Raw genomic sequence first — 17,825 nt, forward strand, 5'->3', positions numbered from 1 at the left:
CTACGACAGGAACTAGCGGGTCTCCGAGCGACCATACAAGTGCTTACAGCGCAGCTTAATGACGCGAAACAGGAGATTCAAAACCTTAAATCTCCCAAACAAGCACCACCCCAGGAGACAAATGTAAAAGTAAGCACAGCGAAACGCAAACCACCTCCGCTCCCAGAGACGGAAGAAGAGTGTAATGTACCGCAAGACACCCTAGACGAAATTCTGCGCCTCACGCGAGAGAACCTACAAAGTATTCATACCCTAGCAAATCGTGTAGAGGTTGTCGAAAACAAAGTCGCCATAAAAATTAAAAACAAAGCTAGCCAGCCACAACAAATGGACACGACTACGCACCCTTCAGCGCCAATAAATTCCTCCCAAAACCATCATGGCTAACACGACACGGGATACTTTAGAAATTTGGCAGTGGAATTGCGCTAGCTACGCGAAACGCAAATCCTCGCTGCAACAGTACCTCAAAATTCAACCCCAAAGGCCGCACGTAATACTATTACAGGAAACCCTATGCGAAACCCTCACGCTCTCAGGGTACTGCACCGTCTCAAAAAGAGAAGGGGATGCCAGGAGAGGCATCGCCACGCTCGTTAGTAGAAAGCTCGCGCACATCGTTCACGACGTCCCACCAAAAAACAGTCGCATCGAGGCGATCCTAATCGAGCTCGTCCCTAACCGATTCTTAAAACAAAGTGTTTTTGTACTAAACGTCTATAGTTCCCCCGCGCACTACAACCAGTCCTTCCACGCGATCCTCACTAAAGCCACGTCATTGGCATGAAACTGACCGCTCATTATAGCAGGTGACTTCAACGCCCCCCACACGTCGTGAGGTTACCCCATAATCAAGCCTAGCGGCAACAACCTCTCGCGCGCAATAGACGACCTGTCCCTCACCCTGGTGACGGACCACAGGTTCCCCACCAGATTGGGTACGTCGACGCAGCGCGATACTACGCCAGACCTCACGTTACTCCGAAATGTTGCAAACTACACATGGACGAACACGCAAGAGAACCTGGGCAGCGATCACTTCGTCATACGCACAGAAATACCGAACACGACGGCCCCACCCCGATCTTTCACCCTCACAGACTGGGATACCTTCCGTAAGTTACGGAAGGAAGATACGAATACGTATGACTCCTTCGCGGAACTCCTCTCTGCGATAAAGGGCGACGTAACCAGAGCCACGAAAACCATACAGATGGAACTGGAAGTCCCAAGGGTTGACCCTCACCTCGCACTTACTCGACGCCAAGGCTTTGATACTTGCGCGATGGAGAAAGCAACGTCTCAACAGACGCCTGCGCAAACGCATCGCGATCCTCAACCGAGACAGACGAATACTGTACGGAGCTCACAAGACTCCAATGGCACGAACTCTGTTCGGCAGTAGACAGCCGCATGCGGACAGGAGGTAAGTGGAACCTCCTGAAACGCATGTTAGACGACAGCCAAACGAAGGATAATCAAAGCCACGCGCTAGACCGACTTCTACACTCACATAAAGGGAAAGGGGGAACGGAAGAGTCCTTCTTTGAAGAAATTGCCAAACGGTACCTTCCGCAAGGCGTCGCTCACCCCAATGATTACCCGATCATAAAGTGCGAAACCACTCCCGAACTAGACGCTGCCTTCACGGAAGCAGAAGTCCGAGAGGCGCCACACAATCTAAACAGCAGGTCTGCTTCAGGACCCGACGGTGTAACCAACCGACTGTTGCGTAACTTAGACGACCAAGCCGTTACATTACTGACAAAAGACATCAACCACGTGTGGGAAACAGGAGAGGTATCAACGCAATGGCGCACTGCCACGGTGGTCCTCATCCCAAAACCCAGTAAACCACTTAACCTCGACAACTTACGACCCATCTCTCTTACGTCATGCGTGGGTAAAGTAGCCGAGCACGTAATTCAAAACCGAGTGTCACGCTACATTGAAGAACACGAACTCCTCCCACACAACATGGTAGGGTTTCGACCCCACCTATCCACCCAAGACGTCATGTTACTCCTAAAGAGACAGATCTTCGACGTTAAAACAAGAGACGTTCGAGGCATCCTCCCCTCGATCTCACGAAAGCATTCGATACCGTCTCGCACCGCTTCGTACTGGAGTCTGTGGCAGGCCACGGCCAGAGATTTCAGGAGTACGTACGCTCCTTCCTTAAAGACAGAGAAGCCCGACTGCGAGTCTCGCACCTTAAGTCGGACCCCTACACGCTGGGCTCCGTCGGAACACCACAAGGCTCAGTCATCTCTCCATTACTATTTAATATAGTGATGAAGGGACTTGCAGACAAACTACGACACATCCCAAACGTAAACTGCGCACTATACGCAGATGACATTACCATCTGGAGCCCGGGAGGCTCCCTGGGAGACATGGAGCAGGCATTACAGTCTGCCCTTGATGCCACGGAAGAGTACCTTCAAAACACAGGCATGAAACTATCCTCAAAGAAATCGGAACTATTACTATTTCGCAAGTCTTGCCAAGGAGTCCGCCACCTAACACCTCTAGACGAACTTCCGCTCGCACTACACACAAGAGACGGACAACAGATTCCGCGAGTCAACCACATACGCATTCTTGGGCTCCTCATCGAATCCACCGGATGCCACGGACACACGATCAAACACTTAACCGCCAAAACCGAAAACATGATCAGACTCATCCACAGAGTCTCGGGGCGCAGGAAGGGTCTCCGCGAAGATAACCTTCTGCGCGTATACCACGCGTTCCTTATGAGTCACATTAATTACGTCACCTCTTATTACGAAGCTAAACACACTCATGCGCAAGAGCATCAAACAGGTCTTGGGAATTCGACAAAGAGCAAGTACAGCAAAGGTTGACCAGCTAGGCATGCACAACAACATCGACGAAGTGATCGAGGCTCAGACTATGGCGCAAATACTCCGCCTATCCTCGTCCAAAGCCGGTAGGCTAATCCTAAATGACGCCAATGTCTCCCCGTCTCCCTATCTCGAGCACGCGGTTACCCTACCGAGCGAAATTAGAGACAAATACAAAGTCTCACCGTTTCCCAGAAACGTCCACCCACAACACAACGTGGGTAGGCGCCGGGCCCGCACCCGCGCAATTCTCGACCGCATCGACGCGGATCGTGAAGCCACCGCATTTGTGGACGCGGCCCAGTACGGCAGCACATCCACTTTCGCAATAGCGGTCGTGGACAGCAACGGAACGCTACGATCATCCGCATCGGTTAAAACGAGCACCAGGGCTAAAGCGGAACAAATAGCCGTAGCCATCGTCATGGCAGACCCCACATTTACTTATGTCTTCACGGACTCGCGTGCCGCAATTCGGGCCTACGAATGCGGCAACGTATCTAAAGAAGCAGCGCGTATACTACTAGCGAGCTCAAAAGAGAGCAAACGGTGCCTCTCCTGGTTCCCCGCTCAGATGGGGAAAGACATTCACCCGCAAAAAGCTAACCTCAATGAAACGGCCCACGACCGTGCGCGAGAACTTGCCCGCCGCGACGGTCCCACAGCCTACGAGGGGCTGGACATTCAGTTTAATGACCCGCTGCTCACTTACCATGAAATCACCTCCCACTATCGGAAAGGCAGAACCAAATTCCCGCTCCCACACGCCAAACTCGAACGCGCGCAGGCGGCCGCGTTTCGAATGCTACAAACGGACTCGTATCCGTCACTAGGCCTACTAAGTCACTATAACTCAGAAATCCCGGCAAATTACCCAGACTGCCCCGAACTTTATTGCTCACTCTCGCACATGCTATGGCAATGTACCGCGTTACCAAAGGGCCCTCTCTCCAGTGAGCCCGAATGGGAAGAAGCCCTCAAAAGCCCGGACCTCAAACTACAACTCAAGGCCGTCCAGAGGGCCCACGAACTGGCGGAGCGTCACCACGTTCCCGTCCCGACTTGGGTGTCGCCTACGGTTTCTGCCGGAGGAGTTCCCCGCGTGGGATCTCCAACGGATTGAAACTCCTCAGGACTTTAATAAAGTTCTTGAGTGACTGATTCAGGCATTCCTAGTATAACTTTTAGAGATGAATGGCAAAGCAAATGCAGGTAAATATATTCCTCACTTTTTATAACTTTAAAAACATTTCTGATGGCAGTTAAGGGGTTAAGCACTAACAACCTGATGTTGTGCTGCAAACACAAACATGCGGCTATTATCGTGCGCGCGCGCACACGCACACACACGCACACACACACACGCACACACACACACACACACACAGTTTTGCCGTGTGCCACTTTTGCTTTGGATTCGAAGCCCCACAAGCTTTTGTATTAGGTTTGACCTAGCGAGCTACTAGATCTACACGACACTACCATGGCATAGTGCCAGTGCTTGCTGTAATACTGCAGTGCAACAGATTGCTACATTTTGATACAGAAATGGAAAGGTACGATCAAAGGCACAAGATGAACTGACAGCTGCACAACCAAATATGCACATTGAATGTAAGGTATTAAAAATAGGAGAAAATTGATGAAGACAACAGGCACTCTACAATTCAAAAGACCCCACTTAAGTACAAACCTCCCTTTCTGCAAATATGAGCACCTACTTTTTATTTCAGCAACTGAACTCTAATCGAAAGTTCACATTTTAGGAAAATCTCTCTTGAGCCACAGATCAGCTTATTAGCAGCAGCATTAGGAATCCCAATAGGAGCAGCATCCCTGATGAGTTCACATAACTTCAATATACATACAGGGAAAAAAAACATCACAGAACTCACCACACAGACTCCATCTTCAGAGTTATGTCCACAATTACTATTTTCAACTTCTTCAGAAAGTGATTTGCTGTCAACATTGGAATCCAGTACTTGATCTTGTTTTGCTGAAGCAACAACTGGACAGCTTGATGATGCAGATGGCTGTGAAGAGGCTACCTGTACACTGGAACTATTAGGAGGCACTGCTGGTGAAGAGCACGAGACTGGCACGTCTTTCAGCTGCTCATCATCACTAAGTTTAGCAACTTCTACACTTGCAACCTCACCCGCCTGATTCACTGCCAAAATAGTTTCCTCAAGATGAGCTACAACAGCAGAACTTGACTCAGATGCGCCCTTCGAAGAGGAATCTCCAGAAATTGCAGAATCTGTTACGGGCACTTGAGTAAGTATTGCTTCATTTCTTGCAGGATCAGTAGCACGCTGAACATCAGGATTGCTTTCTTCGCTTAACTCAACACTTGTCTCCTGCTCAGGGTAATCAATGCTACCTGGTGTCCTCAAGATGAGATCTTGTACTTCAACAGACTTTGCCATATGTTTCAATGATAAACCATCTGACCCTTGATCCGCTGATACCAATGGCTTCTCTTCAGCACATGAATCATCTGTTTCAACACAACCTTTGGGTACTTCTTCCTGAGAGCTCTGAACTGACTCCTCTTGTATGTTTTTACAGGACTCGGGACCTGCAGCTTGAAGTGAACTCTCAGCCACATCTGTAATGGAGGCTTCTGTGCCAGTGTGAGTAGAGAGAGAGGTCTCTCTTGTCGAGACCTCTGAAGTTTTCTGAACAGTGGATGGTGGTAAAGCTCCAGGGGATGTTTCAAGTACAGCACATGTCACATTGGCCAGCTCCTTGCCTGACCCACTATTCTGGTCCTTCATTCCTTCACCTATGGCGGAGTGTGCAGTATCGCCATTCTCCTGCAAAAAACAAACAAATTCTTACTTCATGGGAAAAGCTAGCAAAATTTACGCAAGAGAGGGCAGTGCAAACAAGGTCTATAAGCCAACGACACCTTCCAGACTTCGGGTACAGGCACAAAAATCATGATTGAATGTTTTTTTTTAATAAAATACTGCATATGCAAATCTCTAATAAATTGCGAAAAAGAATTTGCCAGTGCACAATATTTTATGAAAACTATTACATTTATTTCCCATTCAAGTCATAGTGGAGACTCAATCAAACCTGCACATGGTTAAGTTTTTCTTCAACCAGTGACATTAGTGCAATCAGAGGAAGTATAATATGAAGTGCTATACAAATGTTATGAAGCAAGCAAAATTTATTGCTGCAATGCAGACAGTGCGAAAGTGTGTGCAACATGAGAAGAAGAATAATCAAATAATAATAATTTCTTCATAAGCACTGTGGTCAACATCATACTGTTCCACTAAAATTGAATCTGCAACATGGCACAAACAGATAAAAAGTGAGAAAAATAAGTGCAGAGGAAAGTTTGGGAACAAAAAAAAAAGCGGGATTTAAAAATGACCCATAACAGCACAGAGGGTTATGGATAGCGCCCTTCCCATATTCAGGTCTTACATTTCCTGAAATTCTGGATTTAGAAATAGGTTTTTGTTTTTAGAAAGGAAAATCAGATAGAAATTGCGTTTTTGTTGTCTGGCAGCATAAGGTTAGGAATTTTCCTGGTAACTTCTGCAGACAATTAACACAGGCAATGGTCTCCTTTAGGATACAAATAATACATTTAAACAAGCACAACCACAAACAGGAACATGTAATTACAAAGGAATACAAAGAAAGCTGCTCGCAAATCATATGACAAACCCCTCTATACAAATCCTCATTGCAGACATTTTTGGAACAAAAAATTCATGAACAAAAGCAATAAATACAGCAGCATTTGACAATCCATTTGTAGCATTTGGATGCCAATCCATCCAGTAGCATCTGACAAACATTCGCAATGTGCGTAGACTGGTGCCGCAGAGTGGCCAATGAGAAAAACGCTTCAGAGGTCATTGGCACAGTGGTTGGGTGGCATCAAGCACATTTTAATGTTTGTTGAGAGCGTTTCAGTCCCACGACATCTGGTCTGCACACCATCAAACAAATTCAAACGCAAGATATGTTGAGTGCCTCAGTGCACCAACTGAGCCTTCATTTAATTTGTTTCCAACGATGGTGCACTTTAAAAAGGAATTAAAGTATAAAGATTGGAAAGCCTGTGGCGCCGCCAATGAACATTCGCAGTGCACACTTCGTCCCCAAATACTTCTTCAGGAGCAGCATTGGTTATCACAATGCGAATTGTTGGTATTCCTCACAAAATCGTACACAATACGCTTGTATAACGTTGCAGCCACTATATGAACAAATCTTTTAGTGCCACACAAAATGAATGCTCCACGACGTAATGATCCTGGCAGGCATTAAAAGTAGCATACCAGTTCATTATTTACAGACCCACGGGACAGCTGTGTGTGGTTTTTGAGTACCAGCTAGTGGAAACTGAAAAATGTGTCAACTTTGAGTGGCACTTTATTGTTTTGACAAGCCACAGCAAGTTACAGCACTGTGTACATTAGTGGGACTTAGTATTTTGACCTATTTCTGTCTGTAGCTTGACAGATCACATAAGCTGCCACTGGTCTATTTTTTGACATGATAGATGATGTTGGTGCACCAGTATGGTACCAGCTACTTTATGGCTCTTGAACAGGTCGTACAATATATATAGGTGTGTTATTTTGTACTTAGTTTTGTAGGAGAAAGAGCAGAACAGTTTATGCACAAAATATTATGTTATCACATAACAGTCAACACACCATGACATTACAAAGGAACTCTCAAAGCAACAACACAAATAACAAGTGGTGGAATTGTTGGCGTTATTCACATGTAAAAGAAAAAAAAAACATCTTTATTTGTACTGTTGTTGTGGTCCATTGGTCCCTGTTTTTATCGTGCTCGTTGTTCTATGACAGTTCTTTAACATTCTGTGATGGCAGGTTGCAAGACTTATGCCTCAAAAACTATGCAGTACGAGGCCTCATTGTAGCAAAATAAGCAATTAACTCAATGCTGCATGGACCTACAGGTGTAGATGCCTGCACAAAGACAGCTCAAAGAGATGGCTGTGCCTTTGCATTACTTATACTCCACGCATTGCTCTTCCACACCTTCAATTAGGCAGTGCGGGTCCCTTTTTCACAGATTTCGAGGTGACCCACGATGTCTTCTAAAGACAGCTGCTTTGTAAAAGGTAGTGGCAACATGACAACCAAGGAGAATAAAGTCAAAATAAATTTGACGCGCTGCTAGGGAGATGTGCAGTCGATTCGATAATCTGTGGCAGCCCTGATAGATGGCCATGCGCGCCAATAGCTCGTGTGCATTGTAAACAAGGCACAGCGCGCCAAGAGGTTAATAATCTGATGGGGGTGCCGACCTACACAGCATTCAGCACCATGTCGCTGAGCGCAGCTATGAAAGTGGCGACAGCAAGACCATGTGCAATAAGCTTACTCTTGTTCAGGCATTGTGTGCTAGGCTATTTTATTAAGCTCCACATAGTCCCTGCTCTTTACCCACTTCCAACGCAAACTGCAATGAGCACACATGCTCCTGCGCACACAATGGTTACAATATGTTGAACTATGGCGTTGACATGGGCTAGTTCATGGATTTTGAAGTTATAAAGTGAAGGACGGGACAAATAGGTAAGAAACATGAACAATAAGTGTTGACCTAAACAAACATTACAAAGCCTCAGCCGTTACTGCTTGCTGAGGCTTCTGCACCTGTCTAGGGTACTTCCTACCCAACCCACTTTGATTTGTAGTTATACAAATATGCAGTTCAATAAGTGGGTGCAAACAATAGATGTGCTCATAAACAGCAGGGGGTATGCCAAGTTCATTGGAACATTCTAGAAAACAATCTAGAGGACACATATTTACGTGACGTTGAAATAAAGAGCAGGAGGGAGTAAGAAAGAATAAAGTGCCTATGCTCAACGATATAATGAGCCTGGCAGGCTTTTCCCTCAAGTCTTTGGTTCCACGTAACTCCCCCAGCAACACATTCTACTCAGCTAAAGAACGATGCTCGGACAGTGACACTCTGCATGCCTGTGCCTAAGAAAATTAAATTCTGGGGTTTTATGGTCCAAAACCATGATCCGATTATAAGCAGCGTTGCCATTTTAGTGATTTTGTTTCTATATTTAGTGACTTTTTTTTTATTAGTGACCAACGACTTTTTCAGCAACTAGACAACATTTGGCTACATTTTAGCAACTGACGTGATGAAAGATACGTCGAAAATGGCCTTCTAGGGTGCACTTTCTACTAAAAGCTGCATTTAAGTGGCAGAAATGGGTTGTACGACACGTGGGCTCTCTGATCATGATGCAGCAAGTCTCCACACTGTTTCACAGCATAGTAGCCTTTACAGGATTCACACCATGCTAACAAAATGCCCTTTTTTTTTTTTTTACAAAACCTATTTCAATGTGTCTTAATGGTGCGGGTTCAGCACATTCACTAAATACCTTCAAATTTGACTTTTGTATAGAATGAATGGTCACAGCCTATGATGAAACACAACTGTGTTTACGTTATTTACAGTAATTACATAGAATGCAGTCCATGGGACGCTGTCTTTTCTTCTAATTTGTCATCTTATCCATGCGTCCGCGCTCTCACGTGCCGTGCAGTCGCATTCTTTTTCTCTAGCAGTTCAAAGAAAGGTAACTATTCAATATCCTCCGCACCCCAGAAAGGCACGCAGTTGGAGTCTGTTAGAGCGAAGAAAGTTCAATTGGGTACAGAAGCTGGACAGGTCGGCGTATTACAGAGTCGTTTGGAAACTTCACCGAACAGGTTCTGACATTTTGATCACATCCTCGATGTACTTCTTGGATCCGTCCCATCTTCCATAGTTGTCGTGGGGCATTTTCTTCGTAAAGAAGCATAAGATCATCAGCTTTCAGATTGTTCGAAGCTTGAACAATGGCATAGTGCACTGAACACAGGCTAAGAAGATATTCTCTCCTCCATCTTCTCCAAAAGTGCTCCAGTAACTTATTACGATGAAGCCACTTTCTTGTGACCGTAGAACAACTTGGCCCTGAAGTATCAACCTCTTTGTTGTGGTAAGGAGGGTTTGTTAGTCGTTTACCGGTTAAGAAATGAGCCGGAGTAAGTATTTCCATTTCTGCTGGTGACGCTGACAAATAAGTGAGGGGCCTGGAGTTTACTACTGCCTCCACCTCATACAATACCGTCATTAATTCTTCTGGTGTAAGCTTTTCCTTGCCAAGGATCTGCCAGAAGCTGGTTTTCACAGTACTTATCAATCTCTCCCAGAAGCCGCCCCACCGTGCAGCTCTTTCTTCGATGAATTTCCATTCTATTCTTCTTTGAAAGCAATAGCCTCGTAGCTCTCCACTGAACAATACTCTTTGCCAAGGAGGCGATTTCCTTTGACATTTTCTTGAAGGCCTGCGCGTTGTCTGTGTATATTACGTCAGGCAATCCTCGACGCGGTACAAATCGACAAAATGTGAGCAGAAAATTTTCTGCTGACAGTCTAGTGGTTAATTCAATGTGTACGGCTCTTGTGACGGCACAAGTAAATAACACAATGTAGCCCTTCGACGTACTATCTTTCATGTAGATAAGTCCAGCAAAATCAATTCCAACTGCTTGAAAAGGATCAGATCGGCGTACTCGTTCACTTGGTAATGGTGCAACAGGTGCGCTGCTGGGCTTTAAGCGTGTTTTGATGCAACCGTTGCATCCTCTCATGATTTTCTTTACAGTTTCTCTTCCGCTGGGTACCCAAAATTTCTCTCTAAGCTCGGTAAGGGTATCTTGCAGACCATCGTGGAGTGTACGCTTATGGCAGTCTCTTATGACAAGTTTTGTCAGATGAACGGAGGCAGCAAAATGGGATGTTTAACTTATGCTTCCTGTGAGAATTGCAGTCGTCCACTTACATGCAACCATCCTTTCCTGTAAAAAAAAGGATAAAGCATTCTCAGATCTGAATTGCGATTCAGCTGTAGTTCCTTTTCAAGCTGACTGATTTCTTCTGCATAAAGATCCTCTTGAGCCACCTTGATCCAGTAATTTTCAGCGCCACTAATGTCTTCGGCTGTGAGCTGTGGTTGGTCCCTGATGCATTTATTTTTGCAGCTTTTGATGAAACAAAATACCCACGCTGTTATTCGTAATACTCTTGTGAGGCTTGAGTAACCTTCAAGGTCCATAATAGGCAACAATGTTCTCACATGTAAAACTTGTACGACATTTGCTTCAGTTAAGTCTATATCATTACTACGTAATTCTGCCTCAAGGGTGTGCATGGGCCATGCATCTTCCATTTCTGTCAACCATGGTGGTCCTTTCCACCACACTGCGTTTGTCTTGAGAAACTGCAGCTGAACTTTATGTGTAACGTAATCCGCAGGGTCATCAGTCCCAGGACAATGTCGCCATTGGCTCTTGTCGGAACAGCCTTGAATTTCGGCCACCCTATTCTCGACAAATGGCTTCCTTTTTTTCAGAGACCCTTTTATCCAATGCACCATGACCTTGCAATCCATCCAAAAGAATGTTTCTAACGTGCACTTCTCAAGGGAAGTCTTCAGAAATTTTGCTAACCTTGCTCTGAGCAAAGTGCCAAGCAGCTCCAGTCTTGGCAAAGTCACCTTCTGCATAAGCGCCACTCGTGACTTTGCCATTATGAGGTGGCTATGAGCACAATCCTCTTGGGCAAGGAATTTCAAATATGCACAAGTTTCATATGCCCTCTGACTCGCATCACAAAATATGTAAATCTGCATGGAGTGACTTTCGAGCCCAGTCTTGACCCAACGTGGCATAGTCGAAGTAAGGTGCTGCAGGTTTGAGCACCAATTGTGCCACTTTAAAGCAAGGTCCGAAGGCAAATCTGCGTCCCAATCTGCTTGTCTCTGCCACAACTCCTGAAACAATATTGTGGCTTGAATGTTGAAGGGTGCTACCATTCTGAGCGGGTCAAATATCATTGACACTGCTTGCAGAACGTATCTCTTACACGGCTTTTGATCTTTTCCCAAGAAGCATAACGCTGATTTTGCGGCTACTGTCATCTTGTCTGTTAGAGGATACCACAAGAGTCCCAATATCTTGACAGCACCCAATGGGGCGCTATCTCCTTCAGTCGTGGCCATAAGATCTCTCAGCAGTTCAGAATTTGATGCCCATTTTCTTAGTCGCGTTCCAGCGTCTTCCATTATAGCATTTGCTTCTCTGTATACTTTTTGAGCTGAATCCTCACTATCGGCTCCAATAAGAAGGTCATCAACGTAGAAAGAAGCAGCAAGCAACTTGGCCGTTTCTTCTGTTTGATCCTGTACTCCCTTCAGGTGGTGTTGGAGTGTGGCGTTGAGTAGGAATGGGCTTGCTACTGTTCCAAAAGGCACCCTTGTCATGCACCATTTCTCTATTTTAGGATCGGCTTTTCCCTTAGAGGGTATATCCTTGAACCATAGGAACCTCAAGGCATCTCTGTCTTCCATTTTTGCGCTAATCTGGAGAAAGGCTTTCTCAATGTCAGCCGCCAGAGCAATACGGTTCATACAAAAACATAAGAGCAACCAAGTCTGCTAGCAGCTTAGGTCCTTTCTCGAGATGGTCATTGAGGGACAATGACTCCGGATCGTGAGCGGATGCGTCAAAAACTACTCGTACTCGGGTTGTTGTCGACTCGCTTCGCACAACAGCGTGATGCGGCATGTAGACGAGCTTAGAGGGTTGTGCATCAATTTGGCTAGGTAGTCTCTCGGCATGACCCATCATAATACAGTTCCTTATGGTGGTATCATATTCTACAGCAAGCTCTGGATTGTTCTTCATTTTCTTTCCGAGACACATCAGTTGCTTCCGTGCTTGCAATCGGTTATCTTCTAGTTGTGTGCAGCTTTCCCCGGAAGGGCTACTTGGTAGCGGCTGTTGAAGGCGATATCGTGTTCAAAATTATCTAGCACCATATCAGTTTCCTTATTTGGAGTGTTGTCAACTGGCATAATCACGACGCTCTCTAACTCCCAGAACCTCCGAAGAAGATAGTTGATAGATTCGGTAGATGCACTTACTCGCAATACACATGCATTGAGTGCTGCTTCCAAAGAGGTGTCAAACAAAAGTGGTCCTTGTAACATCCAGCCAAATGCAGAACCCAGCGCCACCAAGTCTGCCTGGCCGTGGTATCATTTCATTTCTCTGGACATGAATTGCCATAGCTGGTCAGCACCAATTGAAAGATTAATACCAGGAACAGCAGCCATGCCTGGTAACAAGAGCTTATCTGCAAGAAGGTGTCCGTCACTTTCAATGGTTCTTACATCATGCTCGAGTGGTACTTGAACAACATCCCTGCAGACAAACGGTACTTCAATGGCCTGTACCAGGTACTCCCGATTGTCAAGCTGACTGCGAGGTTTTAGTTCGACAAGGCAATGTTGTATGTTAACTGAGCTTGTCTGTCCAAAAATATTTAGCTGTAAATTAACAGATCCAAGTTCTTTCAAGCCAAGTGTCTTGGATAAGTCTTCATAAATGCACGTGCGTTGACTTCCACTGTCTACAATTCCACGAATGTAGGCCTTTTGCTTTTTTTCGATGATCCATGCCCGAAATGTCTACAATAAAACCTCAGCATCCACATACGAAAGAGAGCTGGTATGAAGACTGTTCGCGGTTACAGGGATTTCTTGTTCCGTCTTCTTAGGTTTTCACTTGGGATCCCACATTGAGGAGACGAGTCTTCCTCTGCATGTTCCGCACTTGATAAGTCTTTGGCAAGATGTCCTCTCACAGTGCATCGATATCAGTTCTCTGTAGTCAATTTTTTCAACTTTTCTTCATGGTTGATCCTGTTGTCACAAACTGAAGTTGAGTGCTTTGAAAACCCACAGAAGAGACAGTCCTTATCTCTAATTTTCGAGGAAGGCTGCAGGACAGCTGCTGTTGGTAAGGTGGAGTGCAAGTTTCTTCTCTCCGCAGGTGGTTTAGCGCATTTCTTTAAAATCACGAACTCCACTTCTTCCTCGGCTTTCAACTTCCACGCGAAGATATGTCAAGAGTTCTGGCAACTCCTCTTCGGCTGTCACTGTCGCTGAGTCTTGCTGTTGTACAGAGCCTTAACTGTCGATAGCAGACGGTGATGACTTTGAACTGTGTTCTTTTCGGTAATGGCCAATGACAATGTCCGCTGGCAATGCCTTCAACAGAATGTCCGTCATCATAGTTGCATAGCTGGCAGGACTGACGTTTCGACCTTTCAGGCCTCTGATATGGCAGTGCATTTAATCCAATAGCCTTCAAAGATTGCATACATCTTCTGAGGAAGCAATTGCTGGTAGTGTGCGCAGACAGCATAGATGCTCCAGCACAATGTTATGCTTATCGACAAAACGAATTTCGATGGCATCATCGTAGCACTCGCCTGTCGCTTGTAGACCAGAAATTGAAGCTGCTGCTGCACCGCTCAGAAGATTCTTCAGATATTGAAATAATTCTCCTTTCATCAGCTTTTCGTTTCCATGCACAGACGCCTTGAATTGCTCCCAAAAAGCAGGCCTATGACAAAGCTGTCAGTCGAATGTCTGAAACTATAATTGGAAGCTTGATTGATTTGCGTGGGGCGCGATCATAGAGTGCATGTGATGAACCTGCAGCTGCGGAAGGTGCAGTCATAGAACACTGACTGCCGGAGTAGCCACTCGCGAACCTTCAGCTCCCCCAACATTCCTCGCGCAGCATCTTGATAAGTCAACACAGTTTCAAATTCTGTCGCGAACTCGTCCTCAGGGATAGCTTCTTCTATCTCGGTGTTAAGCTTGTCCAAGTCCACATTATTTGCGTGTAGCCGTTCGATTGAAGATGAAATCTTTGCACGGTCAGCATTTTCAATCACAACTTTCGCTTCATTGATGAGACGCGTATTTATCTGGCATTGCGCCGTTCGCTTGTCTTTGAGGACTTTGAGGCGGTTCATCTTGTGTTTCGACAATGTGTGACCTCTCTAACCTTTTTGGGTGGACGCTGAGTTGGTGTCTTTTCACGGCGAAGGGCAACGGCAGATGGTCCAGTCAGGTCGTACCGCCTGGCTTTTGGAAGAGGTTTCCGCTGTCCTTACGACGTGCTGTCTTCGCTTTCAATGTTCCCTACGAGCACTCCAGGCATGTAGAGTCCCGGCGAGTACTGCCGGCGGGTTTCGGCACCAGAACATAGAATAAATGGTCACGGTCTATTATGAAACAACTGTATTTACATTATTTACAGTGATTAGACTGAATGCAGTCCATGACGGACACTGTCTTTTCTTCTACTTTGTCGTCTTCTCCGTGCGTACAGGCTCTCGAGTGTCATGCAGTTGGCTTCCTTTTCTCTAGCTCTTCGAAGAAAGGTAAATATTCAACATTTTGCATGAGTAGCAGTAAAGAAATTTACCAAAGCCTACTGTAATATATTTTATGCAGCACATGAATAAGGCAGAGTGCAGAAAGGCACTAATATTGGAGCAGCCGGCTCATTTGAACACACAGCTTATTTTTCTCGTGGTTTTTAAGCAAATCCAGGATGTCTACCAAGATGACATTTCCAAATTTCCTGAGTTCTCCTGGTTTTCCCTGAGTGCCTTTGCGAAATTCCCTGAATGACGCAGAACTGTTTTATGTCAAGAGGGGCTGAAACCACGTTGCCTGATACTGTCACTCTCTAGTAAGCACATGAAAAAAAAACGACTTCATTCAGTTTCAATACTAAGGAGTAGTGTTTATGTTATTCAAAAAGAGAGCAGAAAGGAGGGATTACTAAAATCCACAGCAAATAAAATGTCTTCGAAAAAAATTGCAAATCGAGTCGAACGTCCTCAAATACGAATGAAAAATAGATGCATACAGAAGCAAATATTTTCGAATATGAGCTATTTCTATCAACTGATAGCAAGCTCAGTGGCATGAGGCCCGAACTTTGTCACAATTGAGATTCTCAACAGCTCGTAGATATAAGGTCAACCTCATCTGTCCTGACATACTCTCAGCCCGCGCATGACGTCCGAGTGTTCTGTTTCACTGCTATGAAGAGTTCATTTTGGTTTGGATGAGGAACACCTGCATCTCAGCATCAGCGAACACTTTTTTTTTTTTTTTAGTTCAAGCTCTTCCAAAACGGCAGCAGCACGCTTCCTTTCCTGTTCATTCCTCAATGTCTAGGTTCTTTCTGTTCTTGTTCTCATGCTGCCACTCGTTTGCCCCATGGATTATTTGAAGCATCTTCTTGGTCAGTTGCACAGTCCACATCCAATTTCTCAAACTCCCTAGGGGCCGAGAAAACGTTCGAAAAATCGGCCAGTTGGAAAAAATAAATGCATGTTATTTACTGCCCTTAAGGGCTCAAACCGCCACAGGCACATTCGAGAACGCTCTGAAGGCCTGTCAGTACACGTATTAGGCATATCGGTGCTCGTACAGCAACAGGAGATACCAGATGCATACGTGTATAATTAAGGAATACATACTGTGTCCCGTGGCAATAGCCCCTTCCCACTCTTGTTATGCTTCACTGCAATACTTTTGCGTATGCTACACCAAGTAACATTTCTGTAAAGAAACGAAGCTGACTTTCGGGAACTGGCATTATGCAATGCACCGTGCTTTCCAAGCTTCTAAGCCAATCGCGAGGACCACAAAGGCGCAGTCGGTGCCATTGCTGACAGCAGCGAATTCTTCCAATGAAAAACACTACACACAACGGCAAGAAGCTTAATAGCGAATGTCGAAGCAGCTAGGTCTAGCGTTGCCGCAGTGGTGTGTTATGGCTGCCAGCGGATCTGCGTGTGAGAGCACCAGTTCGAGTTGGCGAGGTAATCAAAACGGCAGCGGTGGTGGCTTTGGTTAATTAAGTTTCGGACCTGCGGTCACGGCTAAAAATCCGGAAAATCGGACGGCAAAGGGTTCTTGCGTCCGAAATTTCAGACGCTCTGATACATTGACTCTATGGGGTACATGGTGGTGCCGCGAAGCCGTCCAAATTATCGGGCATCCAAAAAGTTGGTCAAACTGTACACTTGAAACTCCTCCAGCCAATGACAGGGCATCAAAGACGATTCATTACAATTCCTGTCTGTTACTCGAGCCAGCATTACTGCGACTTTCGACCCTTTCAACAAAATGATCGCTAATTTTTCCCAATAGAGGCACAATTTCCCCAGAGTTTTCCCTGAATTTTTCTAGACTACTCAAAATCCCTGAGAATTCCCAGTTTTCCTGGTTGGTAGACACCCTGAAAGCAATACTAAACGAAAGAGCCTTTCCAGTAGATCAAGGGGTGGAAACGTAGCATTTTAACTGTATAAAGGTCCCGAAATTTTCATTGCTGTGTTAACAGGCGGCCAAACATTTGTCGGAATTTAGCAGTCCTTTCACGAGCGCTGACAGCTAGAAATTTTGCAGGGATAATGTGAACAGTACCTTTTCATGCAAGAAAAACCAAATTATTCATGTTCATTTAGCTGAATCATGCTGCATCTGTTACCCCAAAATCTGAAGGCAAACACAGAATTTCAGCTGTCATCACCCATTGATTTGGAAGTATATTAATAAAGTAAAAGCCCTCTACACACTGACGGTAAATTCACTGTTTATTCCTCACCTGTGTGGACCCTAGATGAACATGAAATGCTGAGATAATATACACCACATCAGCCTGTATTATTGTGTTCCAAAATTCCTATGGTACTCAAAATTAAATTTTAGCCAAACTTTCAGCAACATAGCAGCAAAATGTAGTGAAAATTTAGGTTTTGTCTCACTTTAGTGACACGCTTCAGAAAAATATGGCAATATTGATCATGAGGCATGCCATAGTGGGGGACTCTGGAATCATTTTGAGCACCCTGGAGTTCATTAATGTAAACCTAAATTTAGTACACGAGCGTTTTAAATTATTACAATATTGGAGAAGTGTACATTAAGAGACAATATTTCTAAATATTAGATATCAAGCTGCCAAATTATTTATACTGCATGCA

General features: G+C 45.2%; 1 protein-coding gene across 5 annotated transcripts in view; it reads right to left on the minus strand.

Annotated features, from left to right (window-relative positions):
• Positions 1–17,825, minus strand: part of LOC142566901 (uncharacterized) — a 151,203-nt gene that overhangs the window by 125,991 nt on the left and 7,387 nt on the right. For all 5 annotated transcript variants that reach the window (XM_075677802.1, XM_075677801.1, XM_075677803.1 and 2 more), the window contains exon 2: positions 4,766–5,692. In XM_075677802.1, the coding sequence (XP_075533917.1) occupies positions 4,766–5,692 (927 nt within the window). The remainder of the gene's footprint in view (positions 1–4,765; positions 5,693–17,825) is intronic.

This window comes from Dermacentor variabilis, chromosome 1 (assembly GCF_050947875.1).
Source record: "Dermacentor variabilis isolate Ectoservices chromosome 1, ASM5094787v1, whole genome shotgun sequence".
NCBI lineage: Eukaryota > Metazoa > Arthropoda > Arachnida > Ixodida > Ixodidae > Dermacentor > Dermacentor variabilis.